This window comes from Notamacropus eugenii, chromosome 2 (genome assembly GCF_028372415.1).
Source record: "Notamacropus eugenii isolate mMacEug1 chromosome 2, mMacEug1.pri_v2, whole genome shotgun sequence".
NCBI classification, from domain to species: domain Eukaryota; kingdom Metazoa; phylum Chordata; class Mammalia; order Diprotodontia; family Macropodidae; genus Notamacropus; species Notamacropus eugenii.
In genome coordinates this window covers 17,737,630-17,762,665 of record NC_092873.1, presented here as the reverse complement: position 1 = coordinate 17,762,665, position 25,036 = coordinate 17,737,630, and the positions used below count along the sequence as shown (strand labels likewise).

The 25,036-nt window shown below is 47.0% G+C and overlaps 1 protein-coding gene across 2 annotated transcripts; it reads left to right on the top strand.

The window, feature by feature from the left end:
• The first annotated feature begins 13,508 nt into the window (after positions 1-13,508).
• BATF2 (basic leucine zipper ATF-like transcription factor 2) lies at positions 13,509-21,526 on the top strand. Of its 2 annotated transcripts, XM_072639106.1 has the most exons (4): positions 13,683-13,978; positions 15,487-15,591; positions 16,730-16,870; positions 17,442-21,526. In XM_072639106.1, the coding sequence occupies exons 1-4, from the start codon at positions 13,922-13,924 to the stop codon at positions 18,081-18,083; spliced, it is 945 nt and encodes a 314-aa protein (XP_072495207.1). In that variant the 5' UTR covers positions 13,683-13,921; the 3' UTR covers positions 18,084-21,526. The 2 variants fall into 2 exon arrangements, with proteins under 2 accessions (XP_072495208.1, XP_072495207.1); XM_072639107.1 differs by lacking the exon at positions 16,730-16,870 and having other exon boundaries at positions 13,509-13,978.
• The last annotated feature ends 3,510 nt before the right edge of the window (positions 21,527-25,036 follow it).

The following is a 25,036-nucleotide window of genomic DNA, read 5'->3' as shown; positions in this document are numbered from 1 at the left end:
ACCATTCCCCAATTGATGGGCATACCCTTTGACCCAGCAATAGCATTACTAGGTCTTTATCCCAAAGAGATTTTTTAAAAGGGGAAAGGACTTTTATGTACAAAAATATTTATACTAGTTTGCCAGGCCTAGAGGCCTAAGGGCTACCCGAGTCTTACCTTACCTATCGCAGGTCTTCGGCTGGCCAAACCGGATAAACGTATGAGAGAAGAGACTTTCCAGAGTCGAACAAGGGTTAGGCTTTATTCAGGGTCTTGGTTACATGTGCAGGGGGAATTCTTCCTGAGGAGAGAGGAATCCTCTTCCGAAGGAGGCAAAGATCTTACAGTAAGAGAATGGAAGCAGGAGTGGAAGAGGGAAGAGGGAAGAGGGGAGAGGGACCTTCTGTCCTCTAAGGACCCCTCAGCACTAAGAGCACCTTCAGGCTTTTCTGACCCTACTTAAGCTCTCCTGCCGCATAGTTTGCACCTGAGTACTGTGCCTGTTAGACAACAATAGGTGTGCTCAGACCATGGATTAATCTCGAGGGTGGGGATGCTCTTCTCCAGCAAGTTTCCTACGGGGAAGAGGCGGAAATGCACGAGATAGCCCGGGTTTCACACCTCAATTCCCAGCTGTTCCCTGGGGGGCCTCATGAGAACTCTAAGGTTTGGAAGTCCTCACCTTTACCTGCCCGAGACTGTCCACATGGAACTGAGCTTACACCCCCAACACTAGTTCTTTTGGTTGTGGCAAAGAATTGGAAACGGAGGGGATGTCCCAAAGTTTCCATATCCCCTCCAATATTTGTTATTTTCCTTTTCTGTCATACTCATCAATCTGATAGGTGCGTACCTCACAGTTGTTTCAATTAATGTTTCTCTAATCAATAGTATTTTAGAGGGTGGCAAAGTGAATACAGCACCACCCTCAGTCAGGCAGGACTGCTAACTTTGGAGACAGCAACTGAAACTCCATCTTTTACCGGAAGCCTTTCCCAACCCCTCTTAATTTCAATATCTTGCTTCTGTTTCTGATTTCCTTTTTATCCTGTCTGTAGCTTACTTAAATCAATTTATTTGCCTGTTGTGAGCTCCTGGAGGGCAGGGATTGTCTTTTTTTCCCTTTCTGTATGCCCAGCATATAGCACAGTGTCTGGTACCTAGTAGGTGCTTAATAAATGTTGATTGATTTCCATTTATGGATGAGGTCAGAAGCCAGACATGAGACTTAAGAAATGAGAGATAGAAGAAGAGGCACTTATTGTATGAGTTTAGTCACAAAAGGGAGGAGAGATCTGGAATATCTGGAACAATATCTGACTGGAACAGATGGATGGATCGAGAGAAGATGTTTTGAGGATGAGGGAGACAAGGCATGTTCGTAGGCGACAGGGAAGAGGCATACACAGAGTAATTGAAGATGGGTGAGAGAGTGAGACTTAATAGGGGTGGCAAACTTCTGGAGGATGGAATGGGATCCTGTGCATTTAGAGGGGTTTGCCTTTGCAGGAGAAGGGCCATGTCATTGGGTGCAACAGGGGTGAAGGAGCAAACTATGTAAGGTTCAGAATTCCCCAGACTGGGGAACCCTGGACCTTCCCCATAACCATGGGGTATTCTTGATATCAAAGGAAGAGGCCAAGAAGCTCCAGATTGATTATAGGCAGTAGTTCAATCTATCATTGTGACTACTTATAAAACAGGGGCAATCTTCAGTCTAAGGTGGTAGCCAGGCAGTTCAGTCGATGCCCACCAGAGAACCCCCAAAGTCCCCATGGTAATTATAGAAAATAGACAAAGGGAGGAGAAGCTACAGAGAGCATCACAACTGATGGGTTTTGGGTTTTTGCTTAGTAACGAGCTTGGGAGTTAAGCCAATGTCATGCCCAAGTATAAATGTTTGTGTATTGATCATGTACCAGTCACGTATGGGTCACGATATTCTTGTTACATAAGGCTTTCATAGGACGTAGTATTTTAAGTTGTGACTCAGTGTCTGAATTACAAATCAGTATCTAAATTATGATTTTAAACCAGTCGCCATTTTCGGGCTTTCCACCTTTTTGTGGCTTTTCATTTATTAATGTATTTTATGGCTTTTCCCCAGTCAGGACTCCACAATCCATGTCTGAAAAGCTGCCCATTCTTTCTGAATATCTTCCACAAGGTCCCTGGGCTGGCTCTATACTAGGGTGTTTATGGCCTTTTATGGTACAGCCAGGGTGGTCCCATTTGTAAGAATAAGCCGTACAAACAACATAAGCACAGATAGGAAAACAGCATGACCAATGAGAAGATGATCACCGTGGTTAACAATTTCACCTGGCGAGGTGAAGGAAGAACCAAAGGCGTTGGGGGATGAGTGGGAGAGCTGAATTTCTAAACTGAATGTAGTACAGGCTAACTGAGTTTCTGAACAAAGTTCAGAGACAAATAAACATGGCTTGGGCAATTTTATAGCATTTTGGGGGTGACAGAATAGAGTCAGTTACAAAAGGAGATAAGAACAATTTGATTTTCTCAATTTCCCCCTTTCTGTCAAGGGGAGACGTACAATGATGATCATCAAACCATCCCCAACATCCATTTAATTAGCAGATTTCATCTTGGAATCCAGATATCCCATGGAGTTGTCAGTTCTCTGGAGCAGCTTTTCTTGGGGCCATCTAGAAAATGTCTTGTCCTCAGGGGCATCTCTTCAGTATTATTTTTCTGGTTCCAAGTTACTTATAGAGACCCTTTAGATGTCCCTGCTAAAATCTTTTACAAAACAGATCTCAACACAAATGTAGTACAGCCTCTCCAATTTTCCTTCTCCAATAACCAGTTCATATTGTAAAAACCAGCTCAAACCTTAGAGTTCTTATCTTAGCAATAAAGCTGTAAGGGGGAACATCAAAGTAGAAACCCAGAGTTTGCTTGAAGCTTCAGAAATTTAGATTTTTACATGCCCCATATTTGATATACAGTAGTATCTGATCTTGTTACTTTCTCAAAAGTTTCTACTCTGATTCCAGTTCCTTTAGGAGATCAGGTGCTATTGAGGATTCATTTCTATACATGAAAATATGAGTAACAAGACTTGTAGGTAGTGATAATGTTTAATATAAATTTTAGACTTTAATAAGGGCCAAAGTTTGAATTAAGAAGAGTCTGGACCTAATAGTCTCCTTTGTTTAGAGGATGCCTTTTGATGTCAAGCAAATGGGACTCCCTTATCAGACCCTTCTAGCATCCTGGTGAAGAGAGAAAAACACAGATACCTGGGGTTGTAACTTCAGCTTTTGTCAAACTCTGTTAAGGCCTGTTTAGGACAGGATGTCTGTTATCTGGGTGATGGGACCTTTTCCTTATCTTAAATCACAGAGACATGCTACAGAAAGAAGATACCCATAGCTTGGGATCATAAAACCCAACTGACACCACTTTGTTTGCAATGTGTTTATCTAAGAGAACTCCTTCCCCATGGCAAAATGTACTTAAGACAGTCAATTTCTGTACTAAGTCAGCCAGTTCTGCTCCTGGCTCCATAGCGCTATGTAACCGTTTTTTTTATAGGGAATTGCTTAATTATGCATTTAGCCTGTTGCCTTTTCTCTAACCAAGTTTTCAGGTCAACAGTAGAAACTTTCCACCCCTGAGTTCAATAGTTACATAAATGAATTAACTTATAAGAGGCTAACTTTATTCCAATTACAATAAAAGACTTGGGAAGATACTTAAATCATTAATTCCAAAACAGTGCATATCAGTAAATTGTTTATAATAAAGCATGTGTGTACTATAGGATGTGCAGTACAAACAAGTGTTAAATTTTTGGTGGCTGAAAGCTACCTATTAAGTTGGGGTTTACTGGCTAGATTTGTTTCTCAAAGACCAAGCCTTAAATCCAATTCACTTTGGATCTCAAGGATTGAACAACCATAGGTCTTGTCCAAGCACCACTTAAAGGTTATTTTTGGGGCCCCCCTGGCCCAGAGTGAATGTAAATAAACTGCAAATGTAAAACTGTTTCTCTTTTGGCCAGCAACCCTGAGGGCCTTACCTTCCCAGTTTGATTCTTTTTTCCAAAAGGGTCATCCCTTGATTCACTTCTTAAGAGGCTGATTTACTGAATGGGTGTTGCCTCACTCAAAGTAAGCATTTGAAAAGATCTTAGCTTAAAAGGGTTAGGGTCTCCCACTGCATCCTGGGCCATCTCCAGTCATCCTGATCAATATCTGGCCACTGGACACAGATAGCTGTGGAGGAGAGAGTGAAGCTGGTGACCTTGAAGTCCTGCCTCACTCAAACCAAAGTCACTTACTTCTCATACTCTTCGAAAATAAAGGATTAACCACAACCACACAATTTCCACATTAGTAATAAACTTGAATAAAATGGACTTTTCCATTAATATAACACAAAATATTCCATGAGTTGTGTCCCTCTAAGAAAACTGATTGCAATGAAATTTTCTTCCCCAAACCAAACCGAAGGGGTTTCTGATTTCCACCCTACAAATTATTAAATTAATAGCTTTATTTCACAAACTTTTTTATCTTTGCCTATTTTTTCCCATATTAGTCAGAAAGGGTGAGCTATTTCAAGGACTTACTCTTTCACTTGACTATGCAGGCGGGCAGATGACAAGCCTGAGTATTAATTTACCTAGCTGTTTGAGATATGGAATAACTACACCTTAGAACTGAAAAGAGCAAGATATCATATACTTGCATTGTGCTCCCATCTTCCACTGACCACTTGCTCTGATGATAGAAATTTGCTATAAAAGAAAGAAGCAGGGACATGATTATGCCAGCATCAAACTGGTCCTTTAGTCTAAGGGCACATCTATGACAGGATAAAGGCTGCTTACAGCTCACAGGCATGCCAAAGGATTTTGGGTGGCCCTTGAAAAATGTAGAGGATGTTTTCCTCTACATTTTTGTGGGCCACCCAAAATCTTTTGGTGTTCTACAAGCAGCCCAGGGGCCACAGGTTGTGCAGGCCTGGGATAAAGCATCCTTAACTCTGTTTGACTTCGGGTAAGAGTCACATTTTAACAACCAGCCATGCACTAGTAATTCCACCTCATAGCCAGACCCAGGATTAGCCAGGTGGGGAACATTCCTGTTGAAAGAAATACAATGTGGAGGTGGGGAGAGGAACTGAGGCAGGAGTATCCCATCTTAGGCTGATGCCAAGGTTGCTCTCTTGGTTTTTCCCAGATGCAACCTCTACCTCTAACAGCTCAGGATCACATTCGTTTTGAGTACCTTGTGACATTTCTTTCAAATAGTGGATTACTGACTTAACAATCCATCAGACAACTACACTTGAATTCAAAACTCAAAATAAAATCCGTTACAGTCCGAAGAGCTTTTACCTCAATTGGCAAGTTTCACTAATCACAACTTAGGGTTAGATAGTTTTACTTTCATGGAGTACAATAAGCCATAAAAATTTACCAGGACTCACATACGTAAGAGATTTCACTCAACATTCCTCACTTGTTTTTCTTCTCAAATTTAAATTTGTCCTAGTGTAAAGACCAATCATTAGAAATCATTTCTATATTATACATAAACTTTCAGATTTTTCAGCAAGTCAAATTCATTGTTTAACTTTATAAATCAAACAAGCTCTTTTCCCAGGGCTGATGACCTTGCCCATACAGATGGTGTCTAGGAATCTGGCAAGTTTGCAAAATGAGGGGAATCAACAGGGACCCCAGAGAAGGGCTGATCCTTATTCTTCCTCCGGACTAATGTAAATACATACTCTCTGGGTGTGGCAGTCCTCTATTTTCAGTCTTAATGTAGTTGGTTTCGCCCTTACAGAATTTCTTCTATGATTATCCATTTGCCAGGATGTCTTTCAGGGTTCTCATGTAGCATCATGCATTCTGCACTGGTATCTACCAAAGAAGACTTAATTTGTTTAATTTTAGGAACCCGGTATATGGTAACTGGCACATGGGGCCTCTGGTCACCTCCATAGCCCTACATCAGAGATGACCTTGGCCATCTTCCTAAGGGAGAGGAGTCAGGGGTATCTACCCCTTCTATCCTTAGAGCTGCTGTGGGCTGTGCTATTTGACATATCCCTTGCCTCCCCAGTGGAATAGATTAACCCTGCTGCACTTCCCCATGCTCCAAGAGGACTACTCTAAATGGACAGAATCAATCGCTATAAGGGAGCCCTTCCTTTTCACATACTCAATGACTGATTTTAGGTTTTAACATTATGGCAACAAACCCAAATAACTTAGTTATCAATCTTACAATTTCATAAGTGATAGCCAAATTGTCTTAATTGTAACTTCCTCTTAATTATCCGCAAAGGTAGGAAATCTACCATTTTCTAAATGGTAGTTATAAAACATTATAAAACAGGGTGAGCAGGGCTGATAAAATAGCTGGTTTTAAACAATTTCTCCACTATTTTTTAGTTTCTTTCAGTTCATACTCTAATAACATCCAAGTTGTGAAAAGTTGCTTGACATGGCTGATACAAAAGTTTATCATTCTGAAACAACAGTATGTATTTCAAACTTGAAACAAACCTATTATTCACCAGATGACTTCAGTTCTGTTGCGTGCATTTCCAAATGACCATCTCCAGAAGATCAGGCATCTCATCACCATTGGCATTGTACACGGTAATATCTAACTAAGGAACTAATTAGAACTTGCTTAGGGTCACCCAGTTAACAAATTTCAGATCCATGCATTTTCTCAGTTGGTTTTAATGCCCAATTGTATAATAAATTTTGACTTATCTTAAGCATCAAATTAGGAGTGACACATTTCACTTAAAATGTGACCAGAATGAATTCAATTACCTTTTGATTGTGTCCTGGTGCACAAAAATTTTCCTCTTTTTCATGAGCCAGGAAAGGGTTAAGCGCTAGTCCAGTTCTAAAGTACAAGCCTTGAATCTTTCACTGACACAGCCCGCCAAACTTGCCTCTTTCTAATCAGTGAAATAACCTTCTTCTCTAACTGTAAAACAATAAAAAAAAAAAAAAAAGAGATGACCCAGTTATTCTGGGGTGAGAGGGGTGGAGGGTTGATGGAAAGAACATGACCATAGTTAAGAAATATGAAGGGAGAGAACAAAATCTTTCCCCTCAAAATTTATTAATTTGTCTTCAGTTTTCAACAATCACTTCCATAAGTTCCAAATTTTCTCCCCCTCCCTCCCCAAGATGGCATGCAATCTTAAATGGGCTCTACATATACATTCCTATTAAACGCATTTTCACATTAATCATGTTGCATAGAAGAATTAAAAAGAATGGGAGAAACCATGAGAAAAACAAAACAAAACATAACAAAAGAGAAAATAGTCTTCATTCTGCATTCCATCTCCATAGTTCTTTCTCTGGATGTGGATGGTATTTTGCATCTTGAATCCTTTGGAAATATTTTAGGTCTTTGCAGTGTTGTGAAGGGCTAAGTCTAAAAACAGTCCTTGAACACTGTGGTTGTTACTGTGTATAATGTTCTCCTGGTTCTGCTCACTTCACTCACCATCAGTTCATACAAGTCTTTCCAGGATTTTCTGAAGTCTTCCTGTTCATCATTTCTTATAGCACAACAGTATTCCATAACATTCATATATCACAATTTATTCAGCCATTCCCCAATCAATGGGCATGCTCTTGATTTCCAGTTCTTGGCCACCACAATAAGAACTGCTATACATATTTTTGTACATGTGGGTTCTTTTCCCATTTTTATGATCTCTTTGGGATACAGCCCTAGAAGCAATATTGCTGGTTCAAAGGGTATATTCATTTTTATAACCCTTTGGGCATAGTTCCAAACTGCTGTCCGGAATGGTTGGATCACCTCACAGCTCCACCAACAATTAGTGTTCCAACTCTCCCATATCTTCTCCAGCATTTATCGTTCTCCTGTTTTGTCACATTAGCCAATCTAATAGGTGTGATGTGGTGAGAACAAAATCTTTACCAAAAACCTTTTCTTTTACAAGTTTCCAAACCATTTACTCTCAAACCCTCCGTCCACACTGTCCATGCAAACAGACTAGGACTTTCTTTCCAGCCATGCTCTTCTCATTCCTACATGCTCTTACTTCTTATCTCTCAGTGGACTTCGATTTAAAGCCCTCTTAAAACATATCTTTCCTTTTCTAACCTGACACTTCTCTTAGCTTCCTCTACTTGCCTTTACCATCATAACCCAACTAATCTTCACTTCACTGAAAATTTTTTTCTTTCTTTCTATCCTGTCCACCGGCTCCTCTGAGGCTTTTACAATCAGGGAAGGAGGGAGAGGGGAAGAGAAACAGAAAGAGACTCTCTTTCAGAGCTACCATCCTCTGAGTCTAGGAATGTGGTGGTGCCTTTTTTTTCCAATGCTGTAAAAAAGGAGCTGTTTCACATCTGCCACTATTTTCTTTCCTTCTTTTCCCAATATGATGAAACATAAATCCATCGGAAGGCGCTCTAAGCCTTTTGGTGGTTCAGAGTGTTCCCATATTTACACAGTGATCCAAATATGTCCAACACAGCACTCCCTGCCCCTTGGGGGCCATCCAGGGATTCCCCCCTCCTCTTATCCCCTACTCCCTGGGCATTCTTTTGGTACCTTGCCAACTACCCCAAGTGTAAGGTCTAGAATTCCCCTGGTTAGGGAGCCCTGTACCTCCCCCATAACCATGGGGTGTTTTTGATAATCAAAGGAAGAGGCCAAGGAGCTCCTGACTGATTATAGGCAGTAGTTCAATCAATCATTGTGACTACTTATAAAACAGGGGCAATCTTCAGTCTAGGGTGGCAGCCAGACAGCTCAGTGGATGCTCACAAGAGAACCCCCAAATCCCCATGGTAATTATAGAAAACAGACAAAGGGAGGAGGAGCTAGAGAGAGCCCCACTACTGATGGGTGGATGGCTTTGGTGTTCTGCTCAGTAATGAGCTTGGACTTTTAGCCAATGTTATGCCCATGTATAAGTCATGTACCAGTCACATATGAGTCACGATATTCTTGTTATGGCTTTCCTAGGTCATAATATTTTAAGTTATGACTCAGTGTTTAAATTATAAATCAGTATTTAAGTTATGATTTTAAACAGGTTACCATTTTTGGGCTTCCACCTTTCACAGGGTTTAAGTTTTCATGGGTTTTCACTTATTGATGCATTTTATGGCTTTTCCCCAATTGGGACCCCAAACAGTGGCAGAAAGAATTTGAGAATGGGACAAGAAGAGCTCTCAGTAAATGTTCTCAATTTTTCCAGTAAAAAAAAATGAGTCAAGGTCCTCAGCAGATGGAGTGGAGGGGAGGGGAGTTACGGGAGATGTGAGGAGGGATGGAAATGTTTGGTGAATGGAAAATGGACTCAGTCAGGGATTTGGGAAAGGATTGCTTTGCTGCAATGTGGACCCAGTAGAGGTTATGTGACATAAATATGGAATGGATTCAGTGGTCTGGGGGGTGGCGGTGGGACTGCTACTCCCAGGGCTTCTGTGCCTGTTGGTGACAGTTGGTTGGCAGTTGTTACTGGTGGGCATAAGGAAGGGGGCCCTTCTCTGCAGGGGCTGGGCTGGAAGCAGGTTTAGGAGTCACTGCTATTCCCAAGGCTTTGTAGCTCAGGGTGCTGGACTTTCTCTGTCAGGGTCTGAGGCAGGGGTGGGGAACTTGGGGCCTCAAGGCCACATGTTGCCCTCTAAGTCCTCAAGTGATACCCTTTGACAGAATGCAGACATCACAGAACAAGTCCCCTTAATAAAAAGATTTGTTTTGTAAAACTTGGACTCAGTTAAAGGGCCACACTTGAGGATCTAGAGGGCCACATGTGGCCTTTGAGGCTGCTAATTCTCCAACCCGGCATGGGACAATTGTAATGCCCCTTTCCACACCTGTGGGCCCCCACCTCTCTAACAAAAGAAGTGTGGTACTTTCTCCAACTCTTCTCTGGGGACAGAGTTCAACTCTGTTGGCCCTTTCTAGCAGAGATTTTATAAAATGTTCACAGTGACAAGACTGGTAAGGATGCAGTCAGGACTCTAAAGCCAGTCAGTCAATAAGCATTTATTAAGCCCTAACTGTGTGCCAGGACCTGTGCTAAACCCAGAATGCAAAGACAAATGGTAGTGGCTGCCCAGTCTGATGGGGATGGGGTGGGGGAGCAACCTGCAGATGAGTATGGCCAAGAATGCTTAGAGACAGGAAAGACTGGAGCTAAACTACAGAGGGAGAGCTCCAAGATTCTGGGGGCTGGGAACTGAGGAGGGAGAGGCTGATGGGTGGATGGATGGATAGATGGATGAATGGATGGATGCTAATAATCCACTAGGGAGCCACAGACCCACAGCTCTGGAGGGTCAAAGACAGCTTGGCATCTTCCAGTTGAACCCGGACCCTAAAGGACTCCTCCCCCTGATGTCCCTGACAAAAGGTCATTAGGCTCTTACTTGAGAACCTCCAAGGAGGAGGACTGCCCCCTATCCTCTTCCCACCCAGCCTGCATTACTTAAGTGATGCCAGGCTCTGTGCCCACTCCCCTCTGGGCAGCCTCTCATGTGAGGGAGTTTTTGCTGACCTCCAATCTAAGCATGACTGTTTGCAGTCCTGGTCCACTGCCCCTGGTTGTCCCCTTTGGGACCCAGGAAAATGAGCCCTTCCCAGTGTCCTTTGTGGGTGCATCAGCCCAGCATCCTGGAGGCAGGTCCCAAGAGTCTGGACAAAATGTAAAGGATTCCCAGGGACCCTTTAGTAAGTATAGGGAGCACCTCAGGGACTCCTAGGGGGCCACCCGATCATCACTCTGCTTCTCCTCCCTCTCTGGTCATCTTGGGGAAGCCCCCTGTCCTGAGCATAATAAAATCGGTTTATCTCACATTGGTCCTGATCAGCTAAGTTCCCCTGGACAAATCTACCCAGAGGAGGTTTAAAAAATATAGACCAAAGGTACCATGGCCTGTAAGCTCCTCAGGATGATGGTGGAAGGTGAGGCGGGACTCCCCTTGTGTCAAAGGTCCCAGCAAAGTCTCAGCTCCTGAGAAGCTCATCAGTCCCTCCCCTCAGCCTTCCTTGCCTTCCACCTTCCAAGACTCAAAGTCAGGGAATGCCCTGAAGGTCTGCAACCACGTCTCCCCTCACTCACAGTCTCTCCCTCTGGTCAGCCTAGTCTGTTGGCAGCAAGGCACCCTGTGGGGGAGACAAGGCAGGCTTACCAGCCCCTTACTACCCCCACCCCGAATCTAAGTGGGACCCACAGCTTCAGTGCCTTGGGGTTGAACTTGCCTGTTTCCCCCTGATGCCAGGAAGCAGGGAGCGAGGGCTCCCAGGGAAAGGCCTGTGATGTGGAAACAAAAGACAGCTAGTCATTTTTTTTTTCCACTCTACAAAAAAGGAGATATATAGCTTTAAAGGACCTTTACCTTTTTTAAAAAATAATTATAAAACGAATATTAAGTATCAATCAGTTAAACCTGTTTTGCAACTGTCTCTAATTAGATGAATTCCAGTATCAGTGTGGAAAGGTCTGGGCCTGGAGTCAGGAAGATGTGGGTTTGAATCTGGCCCCAGACACTGGCTGTGCAGCTTTGGGCACGTAACTGCTACGTGCCTCGCTTTCCTTCACTGTAAAAGGGGGATCATTATAGCACCGGTCTCCCCGGGATCAAATGAGCACTGTATAAATGAATGTTAGCTATAGCTAAATAAAAAAGGAGGGATATAAAATCAGTGAGGCCTAAGTGGGGAGATCTGGTCCTACCAGCCCCTGACTGATCCCCCTGTTTGGATAATGATGCCTGACATTATTATGTTTGATGATCACAAGGCCCCCAAGCTGTTTTACAGATGGGGAAACAGGCCCAGAGCGGTCACACAGGGGGTACCTTTGAGGAGCAGGATGTGGCTCAGGCCTTCTGACTCCAAGACCCAAGCTCTACCCATTATGCCAGGCTGACCCCCAACGTCAGCTACCTGAGAGCAGGCTTGATCAGTCTTCACAGTGCCACAGAGAAAGCGCTGAGGGCCAAGGCTGAGACAGGTGCCCAGGTTGCCCCTCCGGAGTTATGTCCTCACCAAGAGGGCCCCTCCTACCTACCAATGCATTAAACATGACCCTGGGCATGGAGGGAGAGACTGGGGGTAGCCCTGGGAGCCTTCCAGGCCCCGCTGTGATCCCAGGGAGATAGACTGAACAGGGAGCATCCTCTCTTGCCTGCTCCTGCCCCTCCATCCTACCCCACCCACCCTTAGACCCTGGGAGCTTGGGTAGGGCCAACCTTTAGACTCTCTCCCTGTCCTACACTGCAGCCTGGGGGAGCTGGGAATAGGGAGTGAGGCCAGAGGACCCTCGGTACTGGCCACACCCACACACGAAGTGCTGATTTCCTGCAGTTACATCATGCTCTGGCCACAAACGCAGCCTGGTGAGCCCTGAATTAGGCTGTTTAATCAGCCCCTTGGGAGGCAGGCGCTGTCTTCAGTAAGAATCTGATTTTTTCTTGTTTCTGGGGAGATCAAAAATTCAGATGTATATATTTCTATAAAGGGGTTCAGTCTGTCCTCCCCATGAAAAGAGCCTGCTAGGGGTCCCCTTCTGGGGTTTGGGGCATCAGAGACTCGTGGGGGCATCACAGATCATCCCCTTAATTTTGTAGACAAGGAAGTAACCCCCAGGGGGTACGGCACCCAGGGAATATCAGAATTTGAACCCAGCTGTCTGACTCCAACTCAATCCAGTAAGGTGTTCAAGGTGTCTCAATATCACTCTAATTCTAGAGTCCCTGAAGAGCCCCTGCCTGTTCTGGGGGCCTCCAATCCTGGGGTTTCCCAGGCCAGTCCCTGATTCCATACCCTCTCCTCCAGCAGAGGTCCCCTTGCCCCACCCAGAGCTTGGGCTGCCTATTCCAGCAAATAGAGATGACTATAACTGTTTCTCTGATTTCTAAGGATTTCCCAGCTTCCTCTCCCTTTGAACCTCAGACCTGCACTAGGTGGTGGGCAGGGCGGGGCAGGGGCTGTCCTCAAGTTCTAGGAGAGTGGGGGACTTCTGGCCCCAAGGCAGTAAGGCCTGCCTCAGTGGCTCTTTAGTGCAGGGCTCCCCTCTGGGAAAGCAAGCCAAGGAGAGAGACAACCGAAGGATGGCTGATCTCATCCCACAGGAGAGAACAGAGGCATAGCAGTGAGTCGCTGGCAGACACAGAGCCAGGACTTTCCTAGGCGTCCTGACTCAGGACTTCAGAGGGCATCCACTCTAAATCCCAAGAAACTGAGGCTCACAAGGTGACAGTCACACAGCTAGTAAGTATTAGGAGGTAGGATTTGAACACATGTCCTCCAGCTCCAGAGCCAAAGTTTCTTCTGCTGCACCCTCAACACTCTCACCCCAGGAAGGGACCTCAGGGACCCTGTTATCCAACCCTCTTATGTTACAAATGAGGACCCTGAGGCAGGCAGGTCACTGATTTTGGTCACAGCTAGCAACAGTAAGAGCTCAGACTCACACTGGTTTCTCCAGTCCCCAAGCCTTTTCCCTGCCCCTCCCTCGCTTTTCCTCTGACCACCAGACCATGATGGCAGCCCTAGTTCTTCTCTTCACAGACCCCAGGCTGCAGGGCTCTCTTGGGTTCTCCTCCTCAGGGCTTCTTCCCCTCCCTGCTGATCCTCTGTCTCTATCTTTCCCCAGGGAGCCTCTCTCTACCCACTGATCCCTGGCTGGCCCTCCCTAGCAGGCGGAAAGTTTGGTCATATTAGGAAAGTCCAGCCACGTGGGCACCCCAGGAGCCTGGGATTCTGAGCAGCCCGAGGGTTTCAGAGAAACTGAAACTGGACTCTGTGGGTGGAGTGGTCACCAGAGATTTAAAGGCTTTACTTCCTGCAGCTGGGGCTAGGAACTTGGAAGCTGCAGGCAGCAAGAGGACACCCTGCGTCTCTCATTCACCTGGCCCTCCTATCAGGAACCAGGACATGCACCTGTGCAGTGGGGCACCCCCTTCCCAGGAAGGGCAGCTTTTGCTGGTGACCGTGAGTAGCGGGGCAAAAGAGACAGGGTCCAGGAAAGGGGGAATCAGGAAGACCAGGCAAGATATGCCTTATTTAGGTGGTTTCCATTTGGGGATAAAAACCTGACCCCAGATCTCACACCTAAAGTTCTCCCTCCATCTGAGGGGCAGAGAGACAAGGTGGAGTCTAAGTTGGCAGACTTCTGTTCTAGCCCTGACTCTGCCACTGACTTTGTTCAGGGTCCTTCCCTGTGCCTCAGTTTCCCTTTCTGTACAATGAAGAGGTCTTCCCACCTCTATGAATCTAGAAAGTCAAATGTTCACCCCATCGAGGCCCCTGCCCCATCCCTGAACTTTGTTTTTTCTTTCAAAATTGATGTGTTTTTTTCTCTGCCTTAGCCCCGGTTCCTGTACTTTCACACCAGCACTGACTTCCTTTTTAACTCTTCCAGATAGTCTGCACCCCCTTTGCACTCACCGTTTGTTTATCTGTCAAATGTTAAGTGGATGGGGTGTTACAGGATGTTGAACTGAAGAGGCCCGGAGAGGCAGAGGCTGCCTCAGAGCCCAGGACTTCAGGCTTTGGGCTGCTCTCCTATCTTTTCTCCTAGTCTGATGCTGGAACAGGCTTGGGTTAAAATCTCATCACTAATATTTACTGGCTCTGTGATCCTGGGGAAGTCTGTTTACTCTTCCCAGACTCAGTTTCCTCATGTGTAAAATGAGGGTGATAATAGTACTTTCCTCTCTTGGCTGTGGGTGAGGCTCGAATGAGATAATATATGAAAAGTATTTTGCAAAATTCAGAGTGTTACAAAAGCCTTCCCTAAACTAGGCTCCTGAAATAGCTTCAGTGCTCAGAGGGGGGCATGGAGAACACAGGCGTTAAGGGCACCCACCTGGTTCCCCCTAACCTGCCTAATACACGTAACAACTAGTAATCATTACAGCTGGGAGGGAGCTGGGAACTCATTTAATGCAAGATCTTTTGTTTGGGAACCTGAGGCCCCAGATCAGTCAGTAGGTCAGTAAGCACTTAAGTGCCTACTGTGTGCTGGGCTTACAAAGAAAAGCTAAGTTGCCCTGAACCTGACAAGCCACCAGGTTCAAACAAGGCCTGAACAGAATTAATTAGAAATAATGATGAGAGAGCAAGGGTTGGGATTCAGAGAGGTTGGGAGAGGAAGGGCCTTGCCCATGCCACATGGGTGAAAGTAGCTAGGGACCAGCTCCTCTGGCCCCAGACCTCATTGCCTTCACCCTCCAGTAGCCCACGATGGGCAGCTATAGAAAACCTTTGCTTGGATTCATTGAACCTCTAAGATGTGCTGGTAAATGGTGCAGGGGAAGAGCACAGCAGATCCCTTTTCCAGAGGCTGAACCTGTCCACAATATTCCAATCAGGATGGGCTTCTTGGAGGAGGCAGGTATCCTAAGGGATGCCCTGGAGCAAGTCAGGGGCAAGGGTAGGTGAGCTCATCTCTGGCAGAAACCCAGCTCTGTGGTAGAGCAAGGACTTCTTGCCCCCAGGATCCCAGAGAAGTGGACAGACAGCTGAAGCGGAGACAGAAGAACCGGACAGCAGCCCAGCGGAGCCGGCAAAAGCACACGCATAAGGCAGATGAGCTACATCAGGTTTGGGTCCCCTCTACAACACTCTTAGGCTTTGCTTGAATACCTTGGGGAGTGGGGAGCTCACTACTTTGCCAGCCAGGTTTAGGTTAGGAAGCTTTCCCTGACATCGCTGTTCCTTGGCTCTATCACTCCAGTGTTGCTGTCTGGGGCCAAGCAGACAAGTCTGATCCCTCTCCCAGGGATTAGCTCTTCCAGGAGGCCTCAGTTTGGAGTCCAGAATCTGGGCTCTGTTCTGAGGCTGCTTCTCCCTGGATCCTGCAAAAGCCGCCCTGCATCATCCCTCGAAGCCACCCTTCTACAGCTCGTAAGGCAGGTCCTACCCGGATAGTGACCCCTATTTTAGGGGAGGAAACTGAGGTTGGTGAAGGGGATGTTCTCCAGCTCACATAGCTCTAGGGAAGCATCACAAACCATGCTCAGCTCAGCCTGTGGTTGGGGACTCAGCTCTAGGCTGCAGATTTTAGGAAGGATTCTGACAAACTGGAGACAGTTGGTAAGTGGAACCAGGAGGGCAGAGATCACGCACAGGAGGAGCTGGGGGTATTTAGCTTGGAGAATCAATTAATCCATCAATCAACATTTATTAAGCACCTACTATATACCAGGCAGGCACTGTGTTAAGTGTAGGAATACAAAAGGAGGCAAAAGATGGTTCCTGCTCTCAAGAAGTCCCCAGTTTCCTGGGAGAAGAGGGAGATTCCTCTCCAGAGGAAAAGGTATCAGACTCACTCCCCTTGGCTACAGAGAACAGAGCCTGGAGCACTGGGGGGAATGGGCTAAAAAGGGGGAAGGGCTGCCTAAGGATCCAGCTCAGCAGGTTAATGACCTCACCAAGTTCGGAGGGGTGCTGAGGGACCAGCCACCAGGCATAGTGTGGTGCAGGGGGAGCTCCAGGCTGGAGACAAAAACCCAAGGACCAGCCACCAGGCATGGTGTGGTGGTGGGGCAGCTCCAGGCTGGAGACAAAGACCCGAGGACCAGCCACCAGGCATGTTGTTAATAACACCAAGGACATCATTTATGGAGTGCTTTAAGATCCACTAGGACTGAACTTGGATCTTCCCCTTTGGTTCTTTTTGGGAGATCTTTTGTTTAGTCATTTGGGTAGTGGAGAGGGGGTTCTTCCTTCCTTCCTCAGATTGTAGCAGAGGAAAAAGTCAACACCACTGGCTTGGACTTGGACTCTGACAGCAGATACCACATTCTGGCCCAGAGGGTCCATGTCCTCCATCCAGAGAAGAGATATTGCTTTTTCTCTCCTCTCCTGGACAATCCCTGGGTTTGGTTTGGTTTTTAATTATTATTTAGAGTTCGCTTTCTTCTCTAGAAATCCCCATTTTATGCTTGCAGTCCTCACACCTCCTACTCTTTGGCCTCTGTTTTCTGACCTGCCTCCTTCCATAAAAACCTTCCCATTCTTATTGCGCTGTAATAGTCCATTATGTTAATGGACCAAGATTTTTTGGGCCTACCTCCAATGAATGGGCTCCCACTTATGTTTCTAGTGCTTTGGGTTTTGCTGTCACAGAAAGAGCTGCTGTGAATATTTTGGTCTGTATTGGGGTTGGTGTTTACTGTCTTTGGCCAACTTTGACCACCATGGAGTACATAATAGATAGACTACTGGTTCAGAGATTATGAGCAGCCTACTTGCTTTTCCTGCCTAATTCCAATGTAAAATCCAGAGCCAGTGGCCCTTCACTGCCCCAGCAACCTCATGTCAGTGTTGCCTACCTTCCTACAGTTCCACCAGCATGGGCCAGCCCAGGAGTTGGAGGGGCTGAGGGTCTCTATTTGATCCTGGCTTCCTTGCTCTGATGAATGTTTTCCCTTGTTTCTCTCTGGCTTAGGAACACGAGTGGCTGGAGAGGGATAACCAAGCCCTCCAGAAGGAGATCCAGTCCCTGCAGGTGGAGATGAGGGGCTGGCTCCAGGCCTTGGAGGAGCATCAGCGTGTCTGCTTGCTGGCTGTGGGTCCTGCCTCTGCCCAGACTCATCCTGACTGCTGGAGACAGACTGAACCAGCCCCCCAGACTTCCCAAGCTGGACAGCACACCCCTGTTATGGTGCAGACCTTGCCCACACCTCTGCAGGCCCCTGCCTCCCCTTCTGCCCAACCTCCTCTTCCATCTTCTCCAGTGCAGGCCCCAGATCCTCCCGGCCTGCTCTCAGCTAGCTCCCTCTCCTCTCCTTTGACACCTTTCTTGGTCACCTCTCCACTGGCAGGATCTCCCTCTGGGGCTACAGTGACTCAGACTCATGGGCCTTCCAACCTCCTGGCCTCTTCCCCTAGTCTCAGCCCTCACTTCCCAGCTCCCCCACAACAGTCTGCTTGTCTGCCTCCCCTTGGGGCCAGAAACCTCAGAGAGAACAGGACAGAAAACATGTTGGGTAGTCCTTCAGCCACCCCCAACCCAGGGGAGAGCAGGCAGGGCTGGGCCTGGGTCCTGTCCTCAGCTATTTTTGACCCATCCTCTGTTATCTTTCCCTAACAAATCACACTAAAACTCTGGCCTCCCTCCCTTACCCTGGCCCCAGCCCTCACTAGCCACCTTCCTTCCCCTATTCTGGTTCCTTTATCAGTTGACCACTGAGCCAGAGAAGTACAAAGCTATCAGAGACTGAGGAAGGCCAGTGTAGTCAGCTCCTTCCCTAGGGGCCTGACCAGCCCACTCTGGGACAGAAGACCAGCTTTTCTCCTGCACGGTCATCCCCTCCTTGGCTCTGGGACAAGAATTCCTGTGACCTTTCAACTCCAGCGGACCCTGCCACTTGTGGGCCTGACAGTATTTGGGGGGGGGGGGATCTGGGGAGGCACAAGAATGTTTATCAGATGTTTATCCCACTCTACTTCACCCTTGCTAGAACCTGCTAGTGGCAGGATGGGCATCTGACACACCTGTGACTGATGGCTACTGACTGTCTAGACAGCTCCCTAGAGGCATGGGCCTGTTTCAGAGAGTCTGCTAATGGACATTCCCCACCCTGCTGGCTATCAACTAAAGCATCCTAGCTTTTCTTCCTCTTCACCGTGTCACCACAGGAAAACCTTCCTCTTCTGGGCCTCAGTTTCTCTAAGTGTAAGATGGAGGTTGACCCAGAGACCATCTATGGTCCATGCTTTGCAGCTCCTCATCCTGGGAGTCTCTAAATCTTCTCACCCCCAGCTTTGCCCTCTGATGAAGGAAGAAACACACTGGAAAGTCAGGAGGCCACAGAGCTGGCTAGATACAGAGGCAAAAGGTGCTGTGGGGAGGCCAAGGGTCTCTGCCCCCTCTGCCTCTCAGTCTTGCTTTTCTGCTGTCTAGTCAGTCAGCAGGTATTTATTTTATTAAGCACCTACTGTGTGCCAAGTATAGTGCCAAGTGTGGGGCGTACAAAGAAAGGAGAATACTGTCCCTGCCCCCAGGAAGCTCCCAGTCCCAAACAACTCTGTACCTACAAGATATTAGAGATTAAATGGAAGATGATGAGCCCAGTGAAGGTGTTAGAATGAAGAGGGCTTGGGAAAGGCTTCCTGTAGAAGATGGGATTTTAGCTAGGCCTTCAAGGGAGCCAGGGAGGGCAATGGCTGGAGCAGAGGAGGGCCAGTGTTCCAGGCCTGGGGTCAGCTAGAGAGCTGAAAGATGGAAGGTCTTGTTTGTGGAACAGCCAGGAGGCCACAGTCACTGGACTGAAGAGGTCACACTGGGGAGTGAGAGGTAAAAAGACTGGAAAGTTTATGGAAGGCCTCGAATGCCAAGCATAGGGTTTGGGGTTTGATTTGGGGCACTAGGGAGATGCTGCAGTTTATTGAATAAGGGAAGACATGATCAGACTGGAGCTTTAGGAAGCTAAATTGGACTGCCAGGTGGTGGATGGACAGGCTAGAGGCAAGTGGATCCCTCCCCCACCAATTGACAGGTAAAATTGACAGACCTTGGCAACTCCTTGGGCTGGGGGAGGGGAGCTTCCTATTCTTCTAGCACTCTGTTTCCGATGTCCCAGCCCTGAAACCCTCAGGGTCTCCAGGCCTCCCTCACATTGCCACCTTGGAACGGCCAGATTCCTCCTCACCGATGGTGAGTCCTTCCTGTGGCTTCCATTTTGGAGAAGAGCCCAGTCTTTTGTGTGTTGCTTTCAAAATCACCACGTTAGAATGTAAGCTTGGTGAGCAGGGCCAGCCTTTTGGGGAGTGGGGCTTGGTGCATAGTAAGCACTTAATTGAACAATCAATAAACATTTAAGTAATCAGTAAATATATGTGCCTACTATGTGCCAGGCTTGTTGCCTGACCTTAAATGCCCTGGGGACCCTCAGCCGTAGTCGAGTAGGGAGAGGAACCCAAGGATTTCCAAGTTGGAGACCTGGGCTGAGTTGGTGAGTGCTGCTTCTCTGAGATTCCGTTTCCTCATCTGCAAAAGGGGGACAAGAACCTTTGCACTCCTGACCCCCCCCCCCCATCATTCTGCCCTTGGGGGTAAGAGATAAGAGGCGATAGAACCTCCTGCTGAAGGAGGCAGCCCAGCTTGGCAGTGGGGTCTGGGGTAGTAACTATCCCAGAGCCTCACTCACTGGCTTCCTTGTGGGCCAGTCTGGATGGAGCCCATGGAGGACTGGGGCCTGAGCTGCCTTGTCAGCGATGCCCCTGTTTGGTGTGGGAGCCTTATAAGAGCCAGTGAGTGATTGGGCTGGGAATCCTTCGAGGGAGGCCCAGGGGAGGCAGGAAGCAGCCCCTTTAAGATACAAGCCCAGGAATTCAGCTGCCTTTCCTGGCTCTCCCCCCGAGGGAGCACGGCTGGCCCCATATCCTGGGGAAGCCTCCTCTGGCCTGTGCCCCCTCCTTTCTCTGGGTCTCTCGGGGGGGATTCTCCCGTTATCCAGTGCTCCTGACCCAGCATCCTTCTGGCAGGTGGGGCCAGCCCTGGGGAGTAAGGATCCAGAACATAACTCAGAGTGGGTATCTTCAGGAGATAGGGGCCAGCAGAGAAGAACACATAATCCTAAACCCTGTGAGGCCAGAAGGATGATCACATATTATCACCCCATTTTACAGAGTAGAAAGTTGAGACCTGAAAGGCTTGTCCAGCTTACAAAGTTAGCAAGTGTCAAGGTAGTGGCTAGAGCCTTGGGCCTGGAGTGTGAAAGATCTTTATTCAAATCCTGCCTCAGATACAAAGTAGCTGTGGGACCCTGGGCAAGTCACTTCACCTCTGCCTCAGTTTCCTCAGGTTTACCATAAGAAATGAGCTTCCAGCTCTCAATCTATGAGCCCCTGAATCTTGTCTAGGATGAAATTTAGATTTTACAATCTGCTCTCTGCTCCAGCTCCTTCATCTTGAGTGTGCTCATGTAAGATGTGCATGTCTGCCTGAATTGTCTAAAGGTATAGGTGCCCAGCTGGCATGTGGGTGTCGTGGACAGATAGCTCTGGAATCTAACCCAACCCTCTCCAGCCAGTCTGATTGCCAGCCCTCAGCAGAGCAGAAAATCTGCTGCCTGTCTCCAAGTGGGGTGCTGGGCCCTATCTACCTACCCACCCACCTGTTCGGTCTCATCCCACTCACCTGACCCCATGTGGGGTCTTCTTGGCAAAGATACTGGAGAGGTTTGCCATTTCCTTCTCCAACTCATTTTACAGATGAGGAACCTGAAGCAAACAGGGTGAAGTGACTTGCCTAGGGTCACACAGCTAGTAAAATACGTGAGACTAGATTTGAATTGAAGTTTCCTGACTCCCGTCCTTGCACCCTATCTGCTGTTCCACCAAGCTGCCCCACCTATCCTCTCTCTCTCTCTCTCTCTCTCTCTCTCTCTCTCTCTCTCTCTCTCCCCCCTCCCTCCCTCCCTCCCTCTGTCTCTCTCTCTCTCCCCCCCATCTACCTATCTCTGCGTGAATCTATGTACATGTATTACATATATGTAGATACAGTGATTAAAGGTTTTTTTTAAAGCAGTTCACATATGTATGATTGATTGGCACCCCCAGAATAGAGCCCCAGGAGCCCCTAAACCTCAGTCATTCCCCTTGGAACCATTCCGTGCCCTACTTTTCTGAATAAAAAAATCAGGACACCTGATCTGACAAAGGAGATTCCTTTTGCAAAGTCTTATGGCAAGCGCTCGCTTTCTTTCCTTGAATCAGGTTGATTGGGGAAAATCTGTGACATGGGGCTTGAGTTTGTGAAGAGCTGAGTTGTCTGATGGGCAGCTCCAGCTAGGCACTGAAGCACCTCCTCCCCAGCTTGGGGGAGCCCCGGATCATTGGGGGTGCCCTGGATTGTGGGTTCTCAGAGGTCAAGGATGGCTTTGTACCCCTGGGTGTGAGGTAGGAGGGTCCAGTGCAAACAGGGCTGAATTTTTCAGACAGGCACCCTGGGTTCAGTCTCTGCTCATCTTTCTGCCCATTAGGATCTACAAAGTGCTTTACATGCGTGATTTCTTTTGAAACTATCAATGGCCCATGAAGGTATCTCCAAAGTGTGTTGTTATCCCCATTTTATGGAAGAGGAGACAGGCTCCAAGTAATTTGCCATATTGGGGACAGGATTTGAATCCAGATCTCTCAGATCTCCCTGTCTAATGAGATCTCTGGATAGGCCCAGTCCTTCTAGTGTTAAGTGTCTACTACATGCCAGACACAAGGTGCCCTTTAAGTGGTTTCACAAGAAGCAGGGATGACCCAAGGCCGAGGGACAATAGAGCATTCCCAAGCAGTGAGGGGGCACAACCAGAGGAGATGGCACTGGACAGGAAGGCAGGACAAAGCTGAAATAAGAGCTTGGGGCCAGGTTGTGAGGGGCTTTGAAAGCTAACAGAGAAGCCTGGGTTTGATCCCAGAACCAATGAGGAGCTCTCATTCATCTCCAGCAGCAGAAGGAGACTGTGTTGGGGAGGCCAGGGGAGTCTGGAGATCACGGGGTTGTCCAGAGATCAGGGCTGGGGGAGACCTTCCTTAGAGGTCATTCAGTCCAATGCCCTCATTTTACAGGTGAGGAAACTGAGGCTAAGACCAGAGAAGTGATTTGCCCAAGGTCAAGAGGCTGGTGTCTGCCTTCCTGCCTTCAAGTCCTCAGTTCCCCCACCACGACACCCAGATGCCTCAGACCACTTTGACACATGGAAAGAAGGAGGCAACAAAGAAATAAAATGGTGTCTCCTTCCTCTCCTGCAGCAAGGAGAATGGAGTGTTGAGAAAGGGGTCAAAGGGTGTCAAGAAATACAGTTTTTAGGCTGGTAACATTAACTGTTGATGCTCTAGCCTGGTCTAATGACTGATGGATGGGATCTCTTTAATGAGGATTTCTCACTGTAAATAAAATGAGAAGAAAGGAAGTCATAGCCAAAGGGAAGGACCACTTATGGGCTCTCCTTGGACAGGCCAAGAAGTGATCAAAAGTCATAAGAGACTTCAGTGCATGGCTCGTGTGACCTCAAGAGGACACGCCATCCACCACTGCTAGTCAGTATCCTCTCCTCCAGGGCCGCGCAGCCAGTCCTGTGAAGGACATTGGTCACTGGCAGACCTATGCCTGCCTCCACATGTCAGTAATGGCACCCCAAAAGATGAAGGGATGAAGGAGGAGCCCTGAGGCCATTCACCCTCTGACTGAACCTAGATCCAGCTTCAGAGTCAGGATGCTGGCTCAGGCGGCTTCAGAGGCTGAGATCTAGGGCAAGCACAAATGTAATGACCCCATCCTTCTTTGTATTATGGTACTGATGGTTACCTGTACACTTGGACTCTGGGAATATGTCCCAAAGAGCAGCCTCCACTGTCATTAGGAGAAAATGCCCTCAGTCAATCATAAGTAGACTGGTCCTTTTGTCCTTCTTCACCCCCTCAACCAATTACAGTGCTCAAAGTTGCCAATGTGAAGGCCTTGGCACCTTTTCCTCCTCACTAATCTTGGCCATGAAATCCTTGGGAAGAGGGAAACTGTTGAAACTGAACAGTTAGTCAACAAGCCCGCATTTATGAAGTGCTTGTAGCCCAACCTTCTTTGCCTATGCATGCTAAGGCAATTTTTGTTCCTCAAATCCCTTTCAACAACACAAACCATGCTGTGGATCACCAGGGTAATTTAATGTACTGCTCCTAATATTCTTTTAGATATAATCTTTCAGCACTTAAATAACAACGTTTGCCTTCCCCCCAAACTCCAAATTGAAAAGAGCATCACCTAATTATGAAAAAATATAAAATTTCATTCCACTTGTGGTTATGAAAACTAAAAATCAAATTATAAACTTCTTCATAAAATAATTACAAATACTTTATATGGTACATTTTGTAAGAATTAAAAGGAGGAATCCAGCAAGACCTCTTGTGCTATTATATTAAATTTCTTTATTTTACACGTTTTGTTGAATATAAAAACATTTTAAATAAGCTACAACTTGGAAGATGTTTAATGTAATATAATAATCATGTCTAAACAATTTCAGTGTTATACTTTTCAGATTTGAAAAAGACTTTGAAATATTTGCCTCCTCACCAAACACATGTCTCAAATCTGGTTCTGCAGGGAGTGTCTTTCCGTGCTCTGATTTCAAGCGAGAACAAAGGGAAAAATTTCACTGAGACGTTTATGTGGTGGAAAAGGACGGGAAAATTTTACTGTCTCAATGAAAGATGGAAATTCATTTTTTATCTTCTTCTGCCTAATCAGTTGATGACAATGAGTGGCTAGTTAGAATAGAAAATATTTACTTTTCTACCGGTTAATGACAAGTGCGCATTAAACCATAAATGTACTTACATAAAGCATATGCTTTATTTTTAACAAATTGATTCCCTCATGTCTGACTCTTTGTGACCCCATGGGGGTTTTCTTGGCAGAGAGACTGGAGGTGTTTGCCATTTCCTTCTCTAGTTCATTTTACAGATTGAAGAAAGTGAGGCACACAGGGTAAAGTGTCCAGGGTGAAGCTGCCAGGCTGGATTTGAATTCAGGTCTTCCTGATGGCAGGCCTGGTGCTCTAACCACAGTACCACCTAGCTGCCTGTTTTAACAATGTTTATACATAAAGCACCCTTTGTAAGGGAAGAGTCTCTTCTAACCGAGGCGCACCAGCTATGCTCTCACAGAAACTCTGTTGATCGATTGGCCCTCCCCTCTTTAAAAGTAGTCCCATTTAAATGAGGTGCCAATGAGGTGGTGCGTGTAAAGTAATGCGCAGGCAGTGCATTGAATGAGTGGGGTGAGTGTGCCCTTCCTAGGCCCTCATCACCAGGGGTCTCCAGACCAAAGGGAGTCCGGACCTCAAGAAGCTCATGTCCCAAGGAGGGCCAGCCCCTCAAAGGGCCACGGCAGAGGCTTCCCTTCTGAAGGACTCAGGATGCTGATCAGAGGGGGTCCCCTCATGTCCTGGGGGACAGAAAGGTAATAGGGAGAGCCCGGGCTCCCCTGAGCCCTTGGACCCCAAGGCCAGCATGCCCCCCACTGAGCCCCAGGCCTCAGGC

Bases quoted from the DNA above. Each gene is read 5' to 3' on its own strand.
- BATF2 (XM_072639106.1), top strand. From the start codon at position 13,922: ATGCACCTGTGCAGTGGGGCACCCCCTTCCCAGGAAGGGCAGCTTTTG. The intron at 13,979-15,486 runs GTGAGTAGCGGG...TCTTGCCCCCAG, and splicing joins GGCAGCTTTTGCTGGTGACC to GATCCCAGAGAAGTGGACAG. The intron at 16,871-17,441 runs GTTTGGTTTGGT...TCTCTGGCTTAG, and splicing joins CTCTCCTGGACAATCCCTGG to GAACACGAGTGGCTGGAGAG.